General features: G+C 39.2%; 1 protein-coding gene across 1 annotated transcript; it reads right to left on the reverse strand.

Moving 5' to 3' along the window:
• Positions 1-10,742: 10,742 nt before the first annotated feature.
• On the reverse strand, positions 10,743-16,602 carry LOC139982860 (uncharacterized). Its single transcript, XM_071995992.1, has 6 exons — positions 16,398-16,602; positions 15,978-16,077; positions 15,320-15,579; positions 14,767-14,990; positions 12,358-12,517; positions 10,743-11,777 (listed from the first exon to the last, which is right to left on the reverse strand). Exons 1-6 carry the CDS (start codon positions 16,600-16,602, stop codon positions 11,617-11,619), a joined length of 1,110 nt encoding a protein of 369 aa, XP_071852093.1. The 3' UTR covers positions 10,743-11,616.
• Positions 16,603-21,979: the final 5,377 nt, after the last annotated feature.

Genomic DNA, 21,979 nt, shown 5'->3' on the forward strand with positions numbered 1-21,979 from the left:
GGGTATCCCACTAATAGAAATTTCTGGAAATGCCCAAACCTTACATATGAAGTGATACCTATCATTTTTCAGTAGGTTTCAACTAGATACATCATGAGCTCACCTAGGTCAATGAGGGGGATTGGCATTTTGGGGGTCTACTGGCAGGGGTACCCCACTAATATAAATTTCGGGAAATGCCCATCCCTTACATATGAAGTGATACTTATCATTTTCCAGTAGGTATCAACTGGTTACCTTATGAGCCGACCTAGGTAAATGAGGGGATGGGCATTTTGGGGGTCTACTGGCAGGGGGACCCCACTAATAGAAATTACTGGAAATGCCCATCCCTTACATATATACAGTAGAGTCCTGCCAATCCTTTCCCGGTAGTTTTTAACTGGATACTTCATGAGCTGACCTAGGTCAATGAGGGGATGGGCTTTTTGGGGGTCTACTGGCAGGGGTATCCCACTAATAGAAATTTCTGGAAATGCCCATCCTTCACATATGAAGTGATACCTATCATTTTCCAGTAGGTTTCAACTGGATACTTCATGAGCTGACCTAGGTCAATGAGGGGATGGGCATCTTGGGGGTCTACTAGCAGGGGTACCCCACTAATAGAAATGTCTGGAAATGCCCATCCTTTACATATGGTCATTTTCAAAATCAGTTGTGTAACTTTTGTACACTCAGGGCCAAAATTTCAAACACCATATATATTGAAATTTTAACATCACATATTAAAGGGTTCAAATTTTTGTAACTTCAACTTTTCGGAGCTTAAACATACACGTTTATGGGTGTAATTTTTCGGTGACTGTATGACTGTAGGAAACTTTAAGCAAAAAGATATATTTTTGAGCAACCATATTTACACAGTGTTAAAACAGTACTCTGTTTCAAGTTAACTTTAAAATGCTTCTCATTATATGTTACTTAAAAATGAAAAGGATTTGGCAGAAAGTTTTTATTACTATTGCAGATATTTCCATGTTCACTGGAAATTTATTGGAAATCAAGGATTGTTTTTCTTAATTTTAACTTTAAACTATTTAAAAAAAAGGTAAGGCCAAGTCAAACACCCTGAATAATGTCTCCTCACAGAGGGCTAATATCCAATCCAAGTTGCCCAAAAATCCATGCAGTTTTGCAAAAGTTGGAATTTTCCCACTTACGCGTTTCAGAGGTGACGTTAACATTTTACATGCGTTTCGGAGGTGACAAAAATGTTTACAAGTTGTTGTAAAGGCTTTTTTGCTAATTAACAAAGAATTAAACACTTAAACTCAATGTATATTCATAACATCTTTAATCAAACACTGATTTAAATAAAAAATATCTCTGCCAAGTAGCAGAGAATGTACATCAACTACCTGTACAACTAGGGATACTGTACAAGTGAAAGAATACAGAACACAGAATACAATATTTTTATGTTATAAAAGATAGGTAAATGTCAGGTAAAGCAAATAAGGGCATTTAAAGAGCAATTGTAAACATTGGGTTGAAGTCTCTTACTGTGGCACACATATTGCAAATGATTATCTCACATACAACATATGCCTTCAGTCTCTTTTGTTTCGGAGGTGACGCTAAATGTTTACACAACCCAGAAGGCTTGATTCATGCTAAAACACATAGAACTTACCTTGGAAAGTATGAAAAACATTAGAAGGATATGTTGATAATATTTTAAAGTGGCCATGACACGAAAATTTCAAAGTCCTATATTTTTGGGATCAATCAAAGAATGTTCTCTAAAACATGTGTCAACCAATCTGCCAGTTTAAAACTTGATTTTTCAAGTCGAAAATTGAGAATGAATTTACCCTTTTCGGCGTTTGAAACTTTGTTTACTCGAAAATTTTCCGATTCGCATGACGTCATGTGACGTCACGTTTTGAACACATATTTGTTGTCGCTGCTACGGTACCATTCACGTACACAGTAGACAAGTACACATACCACTAGTAGTTACTAAAAAAAACACCTATCACAAGTGCGATATCAAATCAAAATTTCCTGTGAAATGGCGGATCCAGAGCCAAATGCGGCAACCGAAGTTCAAAGTGATAATGGTTCTTCACTAGGCAGTGAAATTGGGCTATAATTAGAGTGCCCTTTCTCATATTCGAAGCAGAGAGTGGAGGCGATGATCATTCCAATATTGAACCGAACGCTGAGGGTGGAGCGGAGGTGTTAGAACCGTATCAGTTCGAGCCTGTTAAACGAGCCGAAATTGAAGCTCCACAACATATCGAAGAAATCCGTTCGAAACCATTGCAAGGAACATACAACGTGGTAAGAATTTATTAACGAAGCATTTAAAAACAAAATCCAGTCCATTTTGTGCATGTGTTGTTGGAATTCGCGGAACACCCTAAACCGTATTGTGCGTTGTGTTACGGTAACTTACAACCCATATGTAGAGTGTGTAGTACTAGTAGGGTTGGTTGCATACTGAAAGTTTGGCTCGGGGATGTAAGTTGCATTATGCAGCCATGCTAGGTAGGCATATGTGTTATTTCATACTCATTATTACTTGGCTAGTACTTTGGCCTGGAGTTTTGCAAATCAATTTTCTGAAACAAAAGAATGTTTCATGATACATGGAAGGTGTAAAATCACAACAAATGTAACCATAACAGTACATTGTGTGTCTGCTTGTTATTGTGGACATCATGGCCAACATTAATACATTTTGAACTTTCATAAATTTTTTCCCAGGCAGTACAGATACAAAGCCTACGGTCAACAGGTTCAATGATACTTGGGGTTCCTAGCAAGACACGTCAGGGTTGTGCTACCATCATGTGCAGTCCAAAGGATCAGAAGTGATTTTCCAGCCAATGGTCATTACACTGGATTCAAGTTGCCAGGAGAAAACTCATTGTATAGGAAGCCTTTCTACACTACGATTGTGTTGGATTATCAATCCGTCAGGGTTCCCTCAGTGTTGATATATTGAAATTCAAGACTTTTAATTCAGGATGAAAAGGTTATTTTCCAGACCCAACATCAACAATAAAAGAAAAGGCATGTTTTGAAGCATTTGGACACAAGTATTGGCGTGACCGTGATGTCATATAATATGTGCATAAGGGAACGGGCATTGACCTTTTTAGGGGCATTTACCTCGTTTGATTCGTACCTTTAATCTGGAAGCCAAAATATCCATATCACCAATGATATTTGACAGAAAAGTCATAATAAAGACCAATGGAGGCAGCAGAACTCTTGAATGTTTAGACTGTTTCTTCAGCAGCAGTTTGTAGTCTTTCTTCAAAAACTCAGCAGTACACCCTGTTAATGGTCTTCGATTGTTTTAATGCGTGCTGTGTTTCACATTGCCCATCAGTGTTGTACGTGTCGTCGTACGTGGGTAACATTTTTGCATGTGAGTTGCGTCGTGCAGTGTTTCTTGGTTTAAATAACCCTGTATTGTATTTGCTTCTGGATGATTCTAATTAATTTGTCACAACAACGATTGATAGCGATGGACATGCAACTGCTTTGTAGGCTTAAAGCAAAAAAATTCATGTAAGTTGTTTTCTTTTAACCTCCTTTGATGTCACAAATTACATTAGTGTAATTTAAGAATGATAATGTTTATGGAAAGTACAGTTTTACTTTTATGTCATATAATACAATGATTGTTGTTAATGTTAGTTCAGATTGTCCAGAATGACTGTCTAGAACTGATATTGAATAAATTTTGTTCAATGATTTAACACTTGAACTATGTTGTGTGAATTTTTGGCTCTGTGACTTTAAAATAAATCGCTTTGAGATTTAATTAAACAACCTTTGGAATAAAATCTTTTTACCTACCTATTTTGACCCATCCCCATTACCCCCACGCCCTCCACAACATAATAAATGGTTTTCCTGGAATAGGAATAAGAAATTATTGCTATAATTAACTGATCCAGCATATTCCAGAAATAAATTGGGGCACTGAGATTTGTTCACAAGAAGATGTAACCCATCGCTTCTGAAGCTAACCTCATAGCTTATTAGTATACAATAGAGCAATGAAGGGGGTGTTAATTTAGATGATACAGTAAAATCTCTTCGTCTATTGCGACTTCAGTGTAGTAACGCTAATACTATAGTACTACTAGTGCTCGGCGCGCTACCTCCTAAGGATCGCCACTTGCCCCATTGGAGGTTTCCTGTTCCCCGATCTGGTCTTCAGAGTAGTTTTTTGTGGATTACTTGACAGAAGAATGACTCTTTTATGTCGAACCGTTGAAGTCCATTTGTTTTATTTCATAACAAAAAGGAGGGATCGTAGTATGCTTCCGTGAAGTGTTCGCTTCATTCGGAGCTGCATACTGGCTAGGCCCAGTGAAATCGGCGCTGGTGTTGTGCACAAACTTGATCATAATCGCCGTGTTTTTTTCGTCCTTCAGCCATGGATGAAGGCTAATTGCATGGGTAATGATATTTATGCAGCCCCAACAACACAACGGACCGGCATTTCTCTCGGATAGTTTACAACAGTTGTAAAACAAACTTGAAATTTCTAACGATATAGCGTAATACAGTGGTTGTTCTCTCAGTGTAAATGTGCGTGTACTGTATATGGAACGTTATGATCGTCGCGCATCCGATACATGCCTGAGCTTTGCACGTGTGTTCCTAACATGACGTCATCATTGTCTTGTTGTGAAATCGCATTCTCAGATATCTATTTTCGGATGCGAATATTAAAACGTTAATTACTAATTAGTCCTTGAGGTTTTCAAGGTGTTGAGGATAGTTTTGAACATAGATTTTCTCATAGATTCAGAGGAAGTTACTCTCGATGAGTTGGATTTTTCGTGACATGGCCTCTTTAATGACATTCATGATACTAGAACTGTGACTGCTTTTGCTGCCATTCATGATAACTTGGAGACAATACTATATCCATTCAAAATTATTTGGTTAAATTCACACTGTTTTGGCTAATTGCATATGAAATATTATACCACAAAGAAATGATTAACATTGCGTAGCCATTAGCCATTCTGACTGCTAGTTACAGTATCATTTATGTTGGTTACACTTTTGGCAGTGAAACTGACTGTCATATTCCTGTAACCTATTACAAATTTGAAGAGGACATTCAGTCTATTATTCTGGAAAAAAAAAACACTTCATTAACATGACCTAACCACAGTCTATCAAAGTTTTAGTGAAAAGTTAGGTTAACACATGTCAGAAACTGCATAAATGATGGGCTAAAATCATTTATCAGCAGCTTGGCCTTGTTCACATTTAAGAATGCTGTACTTCAAGTGCTCATTAGGTACCAATTGTTAACGGAAAATGTCACCTCCGAAACGACAAAATCTAGCCATCGGTCCTTGGAGAAGGAAAGGAAGGAAACCTGGGGAACACAATTGCATTTTAGCTTGGACACTTGTCCATAATATCAACCAAATTAAAACTGGAAAATACCTTCCACCAAAAAGTACAGGCTCTGACAAAAACAGTGTAGTTGAGAGTGTACAGCTGAACTAGCATATTTTAAGCATATTTATGGCCACCAAATCCACATGAAGAAACCGAGAAAGTTTGTTAAGCTACCCAAGGTAGACTTCACTTAGGATGGTCAAATGGTAAAAAATCTAAGAATTCTGGTATTTGGTCACTGAGTTACAAAGCAATAAGTGCCAATATTGGAAGTTACACCACTGATTGTGAAAATGACCATATAGAGTCCTGCCAATCCTTTTCCGGTAGTTTTTAACTGGATACTTCATGAGCTGACCTAGGTCAATGAGGGGATGGGCTTTTTGGGGGTCTACTGGCAGGGGTATCCCACTAATAGAAATTTCTGGAAATGCCCAAACCTTACATATGAAGTGATACCTATCATTTTCCAGAAGGTTTCAACTAGATACATCATGAGCTCACCTAGGTCAATGAGGGGGATTGGCATTTTGGGGGTCTACTGGCAGGGGTACCCCACTAATATAAATTTCGGGAAATGCCCATCCCTTACATATGAAGTGATACCTATCATTTTCCAGTAGGTATCAACTGGTTACCTTATGAGCCGACCTAGGTAAATGAGGGGATGGGCATTTTGGGGGTCTACTGGCAGGGGGACCCCACTAATAGAAATTACTGGAAATGCCCATCCCTTACATATACAGTAGAGTCCTGCCAATCCTTTCCCGGTAGTTTTTAACTGGATACTTCATGAGCTGACCTAGGTCAATGAGGGGATGGGCTTTTTGGGGGTCTACTGGCAGGGGTATCCCACTAATAGAAATTTCTGGAAATGCCCATCCTTCACATATGAAGTGATACCTATCATTTTCCAGTAGGTTTCAACTGGATACTTCATGAGCTGACCTAGGTCAATGAGGGGATGGGCATTTTGGGGGTCTACTGGTACCCCACAAATAGAAATTACTGGAAATGCCCATCCCTTACATATAGAGTCCTGCCAATCCTTTTCCGGTAGTTTTTAACTGGATACTGCATGAGCTGACCTAGGTCAAAGAGGGGATGGGCTTTTTGGAATTTTGGGGGTCTACTGGCAGGGGTATCCCACTAATAGAAATTTCTGGAAATGCCCAAACCTTACATATGAATTGATACCTATCATTTTTCAGTAGGTTTCAACTAGATACATCATGAGCTCACCTAGGTCAATGAGGGGGATTGGCATTTTGGGGGTCTACTGGCAGGGGTACCCCACTAATATAAAGTTCGGGAAATGCCCATCCCTTACATATGAAGTGATACTTATCATTTTCCAGTAGGTATCAACTGGTTACCTTATGAGCCGACCTAGGTAAATGAGGGGATGGGCATTTTGGGGGTCTACTGGCAGGGGGACCCCACTAATAGAAATTACTGGAAATGCCCATCCCTTACATATACAGTAGAGTCCTGCCAATCCTTTCCCGGAAGTTTTTAACTGGATACTTCATGAGCTGACCTAGGTCAATGAGGGGATGGGCTTTTTGGGGGTCTACTGGCAGGGGTATCCCATTAATAGAAACTTCTGGAAATGCCCATCCTTCACATGTAGAGTCCTGCCAATCCTTTTCCAGTAGTTTTTAACTGGATACTTCATGAGCTGACCTAGGTCAATGAAGGGATGAGCATTTTGGGGGTCTACTGGCAGGGGTACCCACCAATAAAAATTACTGGAAATGCCCATCCCTTCTATCTGAAGTCCTAACCATCATTTTCCAGTAGGTTTCAACTGGTTACCTCATGAGCTGACCTTGGTCAATGAGGGGATGGGCATTTTGGGGGTCTACTGGCAGGGGTTCCCCACTAATAGAAATTACTGGAAAATGCCTTTCCCTTACATATAGAGTCCTGCTAATCCTTCTATTACATATAGAGTCCTGCTAATCCTAACTGGATACTTCATGAGCTGACCTAGGTCAATGAAGGGATGAGCATTTTGGGGGTCTACTGGCAGGGGTACCCACCAATAAAAATTACTGGAAATGCCCATCCCTTCTATCTGAAGTCCTAACCATCATTTTCCAGTAGGTTTCAACTGGTTACCTCATGAGCTGACCTTGGTCAATGAGGGGATGGGCATTTTGGGGGTCTACTGGCAGGGGTTCCCCACTAATAGAAATTACTGGAAAATGCCTTTCCCTTACATATAGAGTCCTGCTAATCCTTTTCCAGTAGTTTTCAACTGGTTACTTCATGAGCTGACCTAGGTCAATGAAGGGATGAGCATTTTGGGGGTCTACTGGCAGGGGTACCAACCAATAAAAATGACGGGAAATGCCCATCCCTTGTATCTGAAGTCCTAACCATCATTTTCCAGTTGGTTTCCAGTGGTAACCTCATGAGCTGACCTAGGTCATCCGTGAGGCTGGCAAAGCTTGTACCCCACCACCAATAATTACTGGCGATGGCCACACCCACCACAGCCAGTTTGCCAGTCGTCTGGTTTATATACAGGAATGCACTGTGAACATTGTGATGTACAAGGCAATTGGTTACCTTCCCAGGTAACCAAACCCTATGGGCTCCCAGTCAATATTGATGCTCCATTGACACCCTTGCCTCCAGAATGTGACTGTGTGACGTCAGGTGTTAGATTCGCTTTAAAATTCATTGGACATTTGAGTGAATGTAGGGACCAAAACATGAACTTTTTATGCAATTCTTTGAGAAACATAACATAGCTCCACTAAAATATGCAAAGTGATCTACTTCCACCCCACCAAAAAACCTTGTCTTGTGGATAAGGGGAGGGGTGGGTTAAGAAGACCAGTTCATACAACTTTATAAAGAACATACCTGGAAATATTTTCGATATGAATTTTAACAAACATTGTTTATCATTGAAATTTCTTTGGGCATGCACCCAAAGGTCAGTTTACTTTTCTTACAAAGGGACCTTTGCAACATGTTTTACCAATGGTAATAGATAATGAATGTATCTATAAACCCAGTAATTTTTAGGTTGGTGCTCCCTCTTTTTATAATCTTTTTCAGTGAAAACATCTTGAGTGAAGGCATTCTTGCACTTTATACTCAAGCATATGCTCAAGTTTTAGATTTTCAAATAGCCGAACTAGTATCTCCTCTAACAATTGTGTTCTTTGAATATTGTTTAATGGGTATGACAGGAGTTTGCATATTCAAGAAATTTTTAAATAATTCTTGACATTGAGAAGAACTTGCCATCATTTTGGTTCTGTAAGTCCTTGTCACATCAACATAAAGACAGGTTGTTTCCTCATTTGTTATTATGATTTGGATTGAACCTCTGCAAGGCTTTTTATTCTCAGTATATACTTACACCAAATGGTCACATTATTATGGTCACTGTTATTTTTAAGAAGGTATCAGAAGATATTTTTATGATTAACAAAGCAGACATCTTGGACTACCACTGCAGTGGTTTTTGAGTATGTGCCCCTGTCCTGTGGTCCAGTGTGATGGAATTACATTAAATTTCCCAAGTTGCCCTAAGTGTTGTTTTTATGCTATGTCGCCCTAAGTGTTGTGAAAAGAGATAAATTCACATGGAACAACTTGTATATATGTGTAATTAATTACTTAGTTAATTAAATTATTTGCTATATTTATTTTACAAAGGGATTACTTCCAATAGTACCCATACTGGAGTCCTAACAGTGGTCCAGTGTTATGATATAACACAGTGGCGTAGGAAGGTACTTTTGAGTGGGGGGGCTGAAGACTGATGGCCGGCCTGGTGGAGGGGTCTAAGGGGAGGGGGTGCCCCCTCCCCTTTGGAATTTTTTGCCTTTCCAGGTGGCCTCAGATGCAATTTGGTGCAATATAGCACACTTCAACACCCACTCCATTTTGTAAATAATTTTGCATTTTCACCTGGCCTTAGATGCAATTTGGTGCTCCAAATGAGATTTTTTTTCTCATTTGGAAATGAAAAAGGGGTTTTCTGACTTGCGAACTGGGGGGGGGGGGGGGCGGAATGATACTTCCGCCCTCCACATTTTTCACTGGGGGGCTGGCACCCCCCCCCAGCCCCCCCGGTTCCTACGCCCTTGATATAACATTAAATTGCCAATGTTGTTGTAAGTGTTGTTTTTATGCTATGTCGCCCTAAGTGTTGTGAAAAGAGATAAATTCACATAGGACAACTCGTATATGTGTAATTAATTACTTACTTAATTAAATTATTTGCTATATTTATTTTACAAAGGGATTAATTTCAATAGTACCCATACTGGAGTCCTAACAGTGGTCCAGTGTGATGATATAACATTAAATTGCCATTAATGTCGCTCTAAGTGTTGTTTTTATGCTATGTCGCCCTAAGTGTTGTGAAAAGAGATAAATTCACATGGAACAACTTGTATATGTGTAATTAATTACTTAGTTAATTAAATTATTTGCTATATTTATTTTACAAAGGGAAAACTTTCAATAGTACCCATACTGGAGTCCTAACAGTGGTCCAGTTTGATGAAATATACATTAAATTGCCAATGTCGCCCTACCCAGCAAGCAAGCCGAAGTCGGCCCGACGGCGGCCCGGCTTCGGCACCGAAGTCGGCCCGACGGCGGCTGCCGCCGGCGGGCCGCCGTAGATTTGGCAGACGGCAAGTCGGCGGACCGCGGGCGTAAACGCCGCCGGGCCACCGGCGGGCCACCGGCGGCTCAAGGCTGGCCCGCCGGCGGCTCAAAGCAGGCCCGCCGGCGGCTCAAAGCAGGCCCGCCGGCGGCTGGCCGACGGCAAATCAGCAGCCCTGGGGTGGCACGCCGCTGGACCGCCCGCAATTCGAGGCTCGTCCACAGTCGTATACTGAGTGTATTGTCGGTGGTATGCTGATGTCTTTCAATTATTTTTTTCTTCCATTTATACTTTATATTTATACTGAGACCCCGCTGTAATAGTCAAATAGATTATTTTCAAAAATTGTGACGGTTGATGAAATATGGAATTCGCATTACATTTCCAGCTGGAAACTAGTCACTGCATGTGTGTATTTAAGTGGGACATTTTCGAAAAGTTTTATTAATTGAATATCCAGAAACACTGTAGGGGACAACAAAACTTTTAGAAGTTTGTATTCCAGATATAACGACAGTTAAGTGAAACCAAAATTTTAATAAAAACATAAGACAAGGAGCATTGAAATAACATTGTCACAATTTATTAATTTAATGCATTTTCCTTTAATTACCAGATGTTTTAGCCATTTATGAACAATTAACTTTAATTATTTGATAAAGCCACAGAATGAAGCAAAAGAGTGAAGCAAATTTATCAAAATACTTGCCATCATAATATCTAAAGAAGACGCCCACAGTGCGCCGAAATAGAAACAGTGTAGAAAGGAACAATGCGCAGTCGTCGTTCCCTCCATTTTTTGCTTAATTATACTGTGGACCATCACAAAGCTGTTTCAACAAGAATAAAGCAAAATCAGTACATTATATGTTGACTTTGCAACCGCATTGATATGATATGAGAAAACATGTTTTTACAAACGGAACGTTTCACCCTCCCTGCCGTACCCCCCCCCCCCCCGGCCACCACTTATTTGGTAATACAGGGACACCAATTTGTTATTTTTTATACCAGGGCATTAATATCAGGGACTTTGAAGAACTTGAACCCTTTGCTCGGAATATCATGATCATTCCGTACCTCGCATTGTTGGCCTTTACATCTCATTATGAGCTAGAGTTTCGTTAAATACACATGTAATTAAACAATACTACGACTGAAGAGTATTTCTCTTGAGGGAAAACTCAGTATAACAACCAAATATTCTTACAAAAAGTATCATAGGGGAGAGATACAGTATATGCAATAATTGGACGTACTGGTGATAAGTCTTGACTGGTGGTTAAATATGTAAAATACTACCAAAAGGATGAGCCAAAATATATGACCATATTGGTAAGCATGCATTTGCATATATCGTAACAATTAAACTGCACAAATTGAGATTTCAATTGCATGAAGTGAATCCATGGCTGTAACTGACGTGAGGAACATAGTAGATTCTGCAATACAAGAAAATTATGAAGAGTATAACAATGTAAGTGTAACAGTTTAATATATATGCAGAAATAAAAGCCATGTATACATGGCTTTTATTTCTGCAGATATATTAAACTGCCGAAGGATACAGCTATAACGAAAGGTTATTCCTCCTGTTCAGAGCCAAACTGAACGTCGAAGTGGCGTTGTTGTCTTGCCTTACGTCCCCCCTCTCTATCAGAGGCTCCTTTAAAGAACTTTACAAATTCCCTTTGTATTTCCACTGCAGTGGAGTTGGAAGTTGGTTGGTTCTTCCTTATAGCTTCTACAGTTAAAAAAAAGAAGAAAGTCAAAAAGAAACCTTTTAGTTCCTTACATTGAAAGAACATGCAGGTAAGTTCTTCATAATAATACATCGTTTGTGTATATTTTAGAGAAAAGGGAACTTCGTCGTTTTAATATGAACCCCAACCATGAAACCAGCAAATTCCAGGTAGTTTTTCTGAGTGTGTGAGCCACGAGTTTCGCGCCCCATGTTGCAGCTCCCACGTACCGGAGCACGTTCGTCAGTTCATTTGCGGGCTTTAGGGTATTCTGTATTGGCCCCAAATTATAGCATGCTATAATCTTAGTATTGAAGGTGAAGCACATATGAATTAAGTCTCTGCCGAAGATATCTTGGTATACAATTATCAACTAATAGCCTTATCTAATATGCATATCATAATAGGCCTAAGTGCTTGTCTACTGATTTTTTCTTGGCCGTGGATCTGTCCGTTATCAATCGAAAGCGATGCCGGGGACGTTCTCGTTACAATAAAGCAAATAGATACGGGAAAATAGCTTTGCAAAAAGTAAGGCGTACATAATGTAAAGTAAGCAAATATTCAATAAATTGTACGAACTTTCTAAAACTTTTCGAAGGAACAGGTCCTTAAATGCCAACTTCTCCCCTTGACCAGTCCAATTAATGCATTTGGCTACATTATTTTGGATCAATTCCTGCAGCATCCTCCTGACTGCTACAGGCAAGATCTGCCCACCTACTGACGACAGTGTCAAAATCTGGAAGAAAACAGTTGTGAATCTTTGAGTCTTCATGGAAGCCAGAATTTTCTGAGGACTGCGTTATGCTCCAACTAGCTTCAACTTGACGTTTTTTCCAGCATGCTTATTTTACACCAGAAACGTGCACGAGACAGTGAGTGATACAACAATCTACCATAAATCAATAGCTTATTCCACATCCTGTATTCGTCTAAAGTAATATTGCTCCAAATTATATCGTGAACTGTCCAACTTTGAATACCTGTTGTAAAAAAATAATGTCTTTACGTACAACGACAACAACTACTTCTATGACTTCGCAAAAACAATGCAAGAAGTCATGCCGTTACTATCGAGTAACGATTACTTTACTGTGCAGGCACTACAATTTTCAAGGTTCTACCATTGATAAGGTATGTATTACTGTAGTATAGGTTTTTCAATAGTACTGTATAGTGGAAGGTTCGGTAAATGACTAGGCTAATGTAGCTCAATTGACAAGGTTTACTAAATCAGACCTGTCAACCTGTTTGACCAGGGGCGTAGCGAAGGGGTTTTTGTTGGGGGGGTGTGGAGAATTTGATTTGCCGACGGATCTGGAAGTGGTGACTGAAATGGGGGAGGGGTCTAAGGGGAGGGGGTCTACCCCTCCCCTTTGGAAAATTTTTAGTTTTGAAACGTCCTTAGATGCAATCTGGTGCATATTTTAAGTCAAATTTGATTTGCCGACGGATCTGGAATTGGTGACTGAAATGGGGGAGGGGTCTAAGGGTAGGGGGTCTACCCCTCCCCTTTGGAAAATTTTTAGTTTTGAAACGTCCTTAGATGCAATCTGGTGCATATTTTAAGTCAAATTTGATTTGCCGACGGATCTGGAAGTGGTGACTGAAATGGGGGAGGGGTCTAAGGGGAGGGGGTCTACCCCTCCCCTTTGGAAAATTTTTAGTTTTGAAACGTCCTTAGATGCAATCTGGTGCATATTTTAAGTCAAATTTGATTTGCCGACGGATCTGGAAGTGGTGACTGAAATGGGGGAGGGGTCTAAGGGGAGGGGGTCTACCCCTCCCCTTTGGAAAATTTTTAGTTTTGAAACGTCCTTAGATGCAATCTGGTGCATATTTTAAGTCAAATTTGATTTGCCGACGGATCTGGAATTGGTGACTGAAATGGGGGAGGGGTCTAAGGGTAGGGGGTCTACCCCTCCCCTTTGGAAAATTTTTAGTTTTGAAACGTCCTTAGATGCAATCTGGTGCATATTTTAAGTCAAATTTGATTTGCCGACGGATCTGGAAGTGGTGACTGAAATGGGGGAGGGGTCTAAGGGGAGGGGGTCTACCCCTCCCCTTTGGAAAATTTTTAGTTTTGAAACGTCCTTAGATGCAATCTGGTGCATATTTTAAGTCAAATTTGATTTGCCGACGGATCTGGAAGTGGTGACTGAAATGGGGGAGGGGTCTAAGGGGAGGGGGTCTACCCCTCCCCTTTGGAAAATTTTTAGTTTTGAAACGTCCTTAGATGCAATCTGGTGCATATTTTAAGTCAAATTTGATTTGCCGACGGATCTGGAATTGGTGACTGAAATGGGGGAGGGGTCTAAGGGGAGGGGGTCTACCCCTCCCCTTTGGAAATTTTTTAGTTTTGAAACGTCCTTAGATGCAATCTGGTGCATATATTAAGTCAAATTTGGCACGGAAGAAGCTCCCGTTCTCCTTTTCTCTATTCAGCTTTCCTTCTTTCTTCCCCTTCCGCTCTCTTCACCTTTTCTCCTTTTGCCGACAGACCCAAAATTTGCCGACAGCGACCAAATTATTGGGGGGGTGTGACACCCCCCCCACACCTACCCGCTCGCTACGCCCCTGTGTTTGACCCCAAAATAGGGAGAATAACATTTTTCATGGCCAAAAAATAGGGAGAACAAGGGGAAAATCGGGAGGTTGGTCATTTTCAACTGAAATGATATAAATACTCCTAAATAAGTATAGGCCCTAGGCTACTTATGCAATACAGTGAGAGAATCTTCCAATCAGTGTTTCTTGTTGTAGTTTGCAGCAGCTGACTTCGCTTTATACAGGGTTTCTTTAGTAGGCTTCCATTTGAAACAGGGAGAGTTGACGAGTCTGCTAAATACTTCATAATTGACGCACACTCGTTATTTGCTAAGCTATATTAGTAAGTGGTGAGTTCTTATTTCATACAGTACAACCTATGTATTTATATATAGTGTATGTATTTTTCCTTCTTACATAGGACAAAGTATGGGCAATTACCAAACGTTTCTCCACATTAAAATCAGTCCGGGCAAGTTCATCCAGAGCTGTCAGAAGTGGAACAGATGAAAGGGGCAAGTTTACATCATCTGGCAGTTCCTCCAAATCCAAATGGGAGGTCTTAAGGGATTGAATTAAATGGGAATTTGCAACTGTTTGGCGCTTCAGGTCCCTTACTTCAGCTTTTATTTCTGCCAAAATCATAAGGATCTTCTTCTGAGTTGCTGTTAAGAGACAAAATCAGAGAAAATTTCGTAAAAGCAACATCAGATGTTAAAAGTAGTCACTTTGAAGTGGAAGTGCAATGTGAGAATAGCAGACTGGTACTGTATATACATTGCATTCCCTGGCACAGAAGTACAGTAATTAAGAAAAAGAGAGAAATATTTAGCCTTAGTAAACAGTAACTGGAGTAATAGTTTGCATGGTTGCCACATTACCAGTCACCAAGGCTTGGTCAGCAGGTCAAAGAAATGTGCATTATAGCAGTACTTGAACCTTTACAAATGCAGATCATGTACAATGCTTTGTTTAAATTTACGGTACTACACACCATTAACAATCAAATCTGGGGTTGACATGGGAGATATGTTACGACTGGACCCTGCTAGTGACTGGGTAGACCCGGTAGAGTGCCTTGCACTTATTGGTGATACGACAGCATCAGGAAAATTTTGCCTCTGTGATTGAGGATTTATATTGGAGGTCAATGGCGTTGTGAGGGGAACCAATGGCTGAATCGGTGGAGGCAGGGTGAAATTCTCAGCTTCTTCTTCTGTGTCGTCAGAGGAAGACACATACCGGCGATTTTGCCTATGAGTATGAAAAGGCAATAGACATTGAGTAAGTACATCACAGATATTCCTTTACCATAACATCCATGTTGAGAGTATTGTGTCTGATTTGAACATATGGGATTTTTATGTCCGATATGATTTAAGCTGATTATAGGTCAATTTAAATATGGAGCTAGAGTTCATAAAATATTACTGAACTTTCTGAGTTTCATACTTGTTAAGTCAGTAAGGATGGCACTTTTGGTTTAAGTTGTTAGAGTGAGACTGTACTGTATGTTCACTGTCAGCATCTCTATGAGAAAGATCAGTGATGGTAATTTTGGAATGTACAGTATAACCTGCATTTATTTTTGTAGCAGTTTTGCTTGGTATATTTAAATCGAACATTAGCATATTTATATATTGGACACTTACAACTTCCTGCGCTTTGATGGCCTCTCATCTTCATTTTCAGTAGCTAAGTCTGAAGTCTCCTCAGCCCTTGTCAATAAGATCATTGCCCGTGCATAGGAACCTGAAGAAATGAAACAATTGAAAAAAATCTTGATAGTGGGCATTTGTGATGAACTAGTAAACTACTGTACACTATACAGTGGTATGGTCCCATCTGTAACTGAAAGGTTTTAATCTCGTACAGAACACACATGTACAGAAAGATACACTTTTCTCAGTTTCAACATTTACGTCGTGGAGATTTACAACACTATACAGTGAGATACTGTGGTCTTTGTAGCACCTTGATCCATCAAAGTAACCACAAAGCATAATGTTATTGAAAGAAACATTGTTATTGCAAATCATTTTACACTTTCATTTGAATTGTGTTTACAATACCTGTTGTTGACAGAACCCGAATGGTATGTCTCGTCCAAGATGCTTGCGGGGCTTCCACTGACTTGACTGCCTTCTCAAACCTTGTAGAAGATTTATATGGTGGCCAGAAGCATTCTCTTTCGCCAGTTCTCCATTGCGATGGAATGACTCCTACACCGTCTTCACCAGCAAAGGCAACAACCAAGAAAGTTTGAGTATCAGACATGCTGAAAGACAGTAATGATGATAATGAATAGCCATGATCAGGTACGGTACAAATTCAAAAATGGAGGAGTGGCACTACCACAAAGCTTTTCTTCCGAGGAATAAGGACATATTTTTCCAGGATACTTGAGATTGGAGCATACTCTAGTTTCCCACTGAGTAATTTGATCTTGAATATGCCAAGTTTGGTGGAATCCAGTGGATATGTGAAAAAATTTTCTTTGTGACAAAAGTTTTCATATAAGATGAACTTGCTGCCATCGCTGACAAAGAAGTTTCTGGCAAGAACAATTTCTTCACCAATTTTAACACAGTTGTCCCCCATAGATATTTTGATAGTGCAATCTTGAAGGTTGAGTACTTTGTATTGTGAGGAAGTTACCATGGTCTCAGGAATCTGTCCACCATTGTGGGGCTGCTCAAAAAGTTCTTTGCTTTTAGTAGGAAAAGCTACATGGTTTTCAGAAAGACGTCGAATAACTTGTTGTAAGGGGTAATTTGCATTCCTAACCATTCTTTTTATCTGTCCCAAATAACTTTCGAAAGGGAAACAGGATACATTGTCCAATGCACCATATTGTTGTACATCCTCTTTCAAATGCACAAGTCCATGTACATTGTATGTAATCATGTCATTGCCATAGAGAGTTGCATAGTGCTTGATGAAAGTAACAATTAACTGGTGACCAAGCTGAGAGTAACTGCTACAGTTGAATGGACTCAAATATATAAACATAGCAACAGATAAAAGCATGAAATTTTCATAAAATGGCTTTGGAATGATTCTGTAAAGAACAACTGGACCGGTGTACAAAAGAAATTGCCGAAGCTCTGTGGCTTTCCACCGTTCAAACTCATTCAGAGATCGAGGTTGGCGAGCAAATTCACGTGGTAGAGCACCATTCAACGATTGCAATTTTGCAGAAATTTCTCTGATAAGTTGAGGGCTCTGTCTTGTCTTTAGTGGACCTTTCAACCAAAGCTTTACCAGTCTGCGTGTCACTCCCAAACATACTAGGTGCATGTAGTCTAAAGGGAAGTTGGATACCATACCCAATGAAAGTTGGGATAGTGGAGTTTCCCCTAGATGATGATTTTCATCTAGCATATTTCTAAATGACTGGTCAGTGCGATGATCTGCTTCTGTTTCTGGGAAAGTTACTTTGTTGATGTACACGCCTCTCTGAACACATCTTTCACAGCCGGAGTAGCCACTATGACCCTTGATGTTTTTGACCATGGCTCTTGCAGGGGCATCACATATGACTGCTGTCATAACCACTGTAAGCTTTTCTCCCTGAACTTGAATACCATTTTGCTCAACATTTTGGTAGTCTGCTACAAATTCATTCAAAAATTCCAAATCAGTTGGTTTCCTTTTCCCATAGTACAAGCCAATCACAAAAGGACACTTTCTCTCACATGCAGTGATCATACCTAATATGGGCCAAAACTGCGAGTTTGAGCTTTTGAATAGAGGTAAACCATCAATGTTTACATGCAACGTTATTGTTTTGTATTTACTACTTAGGGACTTTTGTCTTGAGTTCAGAATAGAGGTAATTCCATTCTCAATTCCAACATGGTAATATTCACCTCCTGAGACAATTGTTGTGTCCACTTTGGTTTGCGTGCCTAGTAAAGTTCTAGGGTCTTTTGGAAGGTCAGGATGGTCATTTTGCAGAATGACAAGGAGCTCAGAGAGTGAAGCATGAGAAATATTATACTTTGAGGCCCATTGCCCAAGCTCAATTTTCAGTGTGGAATTTATTTCATCACTTCCATCAATTTCACCATCTGAGTCAGAATATAGTTCATCAACATCTGAGTGAAAGGTCTGGAACAAATCACTGTCAACACCATCAGCAACATCATTTTCAGACAACTGTTCCAGTTGGTGCAACTGCTGCAGTTGGCTCCTTTTTTCCTTGATATGTAAAGATTTATCATTGTCCTTCCTGGTGTTATCTATTGGTCCAGAGAAATTATTTTGCCCGCAAGATTCATCTGATATTGTTTGTATGTAGTTTAACACTTCATCATTGATTTTTCTTCTCTTGGTGCGATATGATTGTGGACCATGATCCATGATGAGCTATCAGGGAGATAAACCAAGTTTGGAACAGTTACAGTACATACAGTATAGATTAGGTGGTGAATGTTTAGTTTAGTTTTGTAGAAAAAAGGATCAGGAAGGACAATTAAGTCCCCATCAAAGACCCTATTGGAGAGAAGGAACCGATACACAAAAAGGGACACCTGATTACAATGCTTAAAATGATTGTGTGAAGTTGTTTCAAAAATTTGCCTTGTTTCTGTATTACTTGTTGAAAACCAAATCCCAATTGCAAATTGTTCACCAGTATCCTTCAGTCTATTAGATAAGTAATAAGTGTAATGCATCATATATGTATTTATACCATGTCCATTTAAATAAGCCTTTCTTCACTATTTTAGCTTCTTTATCTTATGGTTTCGAATGTTAAAATGTATATTTTAGTAACAGAAATTCAGTTAGCATTTGTTGATTGCCAAATTATTCGTTAAATAAAGGGGAGTTTTAACTTTACAACCTTTGCAAGCAATATTGTTTCTATGAATGTTATTTTTCAAGGTGTGAGTGCAGGAGGGAACTTTTCACATTAAGGCAAGTCCCATTCCACAGTCAAGGGTGGCTGAAAGCGGCTACAAATTACAACCCTTAAACGGGAAAGTCCTACTTCTAGAAGGAAAATATGGTGTATGCCTTTTAGGCAGTTTGTCCCAATTCTTTTTGAAAAAAATGAACTGTGCTCAGTTGGCTGCCTAGATTTTTTCATATGTATATATATCTGCATTTTTGGTGAAACACTTCAACGTAGAACATTACTACAGTTTTAGCACATTCACTTGTGTTGAACTGTTTACAGTCAGTTCACGTACTGAGCCCAATAAGTAAAAATAGATGACCATATTTTGGACTATAGCATAACTCGTTTCAACATAGATTACGAATCCAATGGTTCGTTTGACAGAAATGTAGCCGAAATATCGAAGCGTGCTCTGGTCAGTTCCATTTCTTTTCAAAGCAGATCGCATTTTGCACGTACCTTGCGTGCATCTCCCACATTGACGTACTTCAGTGTTGTGCTGGTACTGTGTTAGGCCAGTTTAAAGGTTATTTTTTTTACCGAGAACAGTAGTGAATTTTGCATAATCTGTGATACATTCAAACATGCGAGTACGCATTTCGGTTTGACATAGATTAGGCGTACTGAAAGGATACAGTCTACATACGTTGTGTATCGCATGTAGTAACTTTCCTGCTTAAATCAGCGAGTCAAGCTGAATTATTCTAGTTCACGTTGGGCCTCTAAAGTCTGGCTAGGCTTTTGTACGCGATCAGATTTATGTTTAGATTTATGTTACACAGTTAGTAGGCCTAACGTGTCTAAGCTAGAGACAAACACACGGTCAAATAAGCTCGTGAGTTTAGGCCTTATATCAATGGGTTATTAATAGGCAGCATTTTCAGTGGTATACAGCTATTCACGACGAGTATGTACCATACCCTGTCGAGAACTTTGACATGAATTTTAGCCTAGGCTTTAGACTAGGTAAGGCACTTTTAATCGATCCTGTGTAGGCTATTTAATAATATGTGGTAGGTCTAGCAGCAAGTACAGTAGGCCTAGTTGTTGTACTAGTCCTATTATTCTAGCCTTTGTAGTTCAAAGGCTATAGAATAGAACTAGTATTACCACTGTAGTCCTATGTACAATACTTGCAAAAGTTGTATCATATTATTCAAAAGTTATATAAAGCTGGGGTTGGAGAAACCCAACTCTAGTTTGAATGGCCTAGAGTTATTGTACAATGCGCTCGATTTGTTTATTAGTTAGTATTATGAGTGTATATTAATTGGTATATACTGTACATGGAAAGAATGCTAGGAAGTAACAATCATGTCAGTATCATTATGTAGCCTAGGCAAAATATACAAAGTATTCTTATTGGAAGAAAAACGAGCAAATAATGCTGGGTAGGCCTATAGTACAGTAATACAAAGTGGCTATTCTTACGACTAGTTGTAAGAATAATTTATAAATGCGCAGTTGCTTTAACATGGCTATTTTTACAAAAGGAGTACTATTTTTACAACTAGGAGTAACAATTTCCGGTTAGGGTTACCCCTACTACATGCGCAGTTGCTTTATTTACTTTACTGTGTTTGAATTCGCCAATGTCGTAAGAATAGTTTATAAATAATTGTTACGACTAGTCGTAAGAATAGCCACGGCCATAGTTATATGTCATTGTTATTAGTATTATTGTTATGCAAGGCTGAAATTTGTTCAGATACCCAATCATGTCTATGCAGTAGGTAGGCAAGGCCTAGTAATAGGATGTTATATTCACCATATGCTGCTTTAAGTCTGAACATACTTCAAGTTTTTAAGAATTAATTTCTCAGGCTGAAACCTGTTTCATTGCACATGTAAGTTGTAATGCTGTACTGCTACTAATAATTGCTCAAAATTAAAATGGGCCCTGTACCCCTTACTGGTAGCCCTGGTCCAGGTGTACTCTAGTATAATTATACTGTCATCGGTTAGATGGGGAAGATCTATTTTCATGGTATTTATGTAGCTATAGGCTATGCCCTAAATGACTAGGTCTGACCTAACCCAGGTTTGGCTAAGCAATATATATAAAGTCCAAGTTATATGCATTATAAAGCAAAGGATGTGCTAGTATAGTTAGAAGCCTGTGGTTGGTAAGTAGGCTATCAAAATTAAACATATCATATATAAAATTGAATTAAATAGCCTTTGCTACACCAGCATAAATATGCTTTATGCTAGGAATCAAGATGTATTGATACTTAAAAATTTGGTAAAATTACTTGGCTCATTATTGGGGATTTGTCTTGAGTATGGACCCATGTGCTACCCGCAGAGGGTGGACATCGTGTTAGGCTAGGCCATTTATGTTGGAAACTGGAGTGTCCATTAAAATATCATGGACTCATTTAATACTTCAAGATTGAGTATGAACAATGCCAATTCTAGGCTTAGAAATTAAAAAAATTAGACTTCCATAGGCCTAACAACAACTTAAAATCAAGGAACATAAACATCAGGATTTCTTTGTGGGCGATATTGCAGGCCACATATATTGGAAACTGGAGTTTTCATAAAAAAGTATCATGGATTCATTTAATAAATCAACATTGAGTATGAACGATGCCAATTCTAGGCCTAACATTTAAAAGAAATTAGATTTTCATACCTAGGCCTAACAACAATTTAAAATCAAAGGAAAATAAACATCAGGATTTCTTTGTAGGCCATATTGTAGGCCATATATTTGGAAACTGGAGTATTCATAAAAATATC

The sequence above is a fragment of the Apostichopus japonicus genome, chromosome 16 (assembly GCF_037975245.1).
Source record: "Apostichopus japonicus isolate 1M-3 chromosome 16, ASM3797524v1, whole genome shotgun sequence".
NCBI lineage: Eukaryota > Metazoa > Echinodermata > Holothuroidea > Aspidochirotida > Stichopodidae > Apostichopus > Apostichopus japonicus.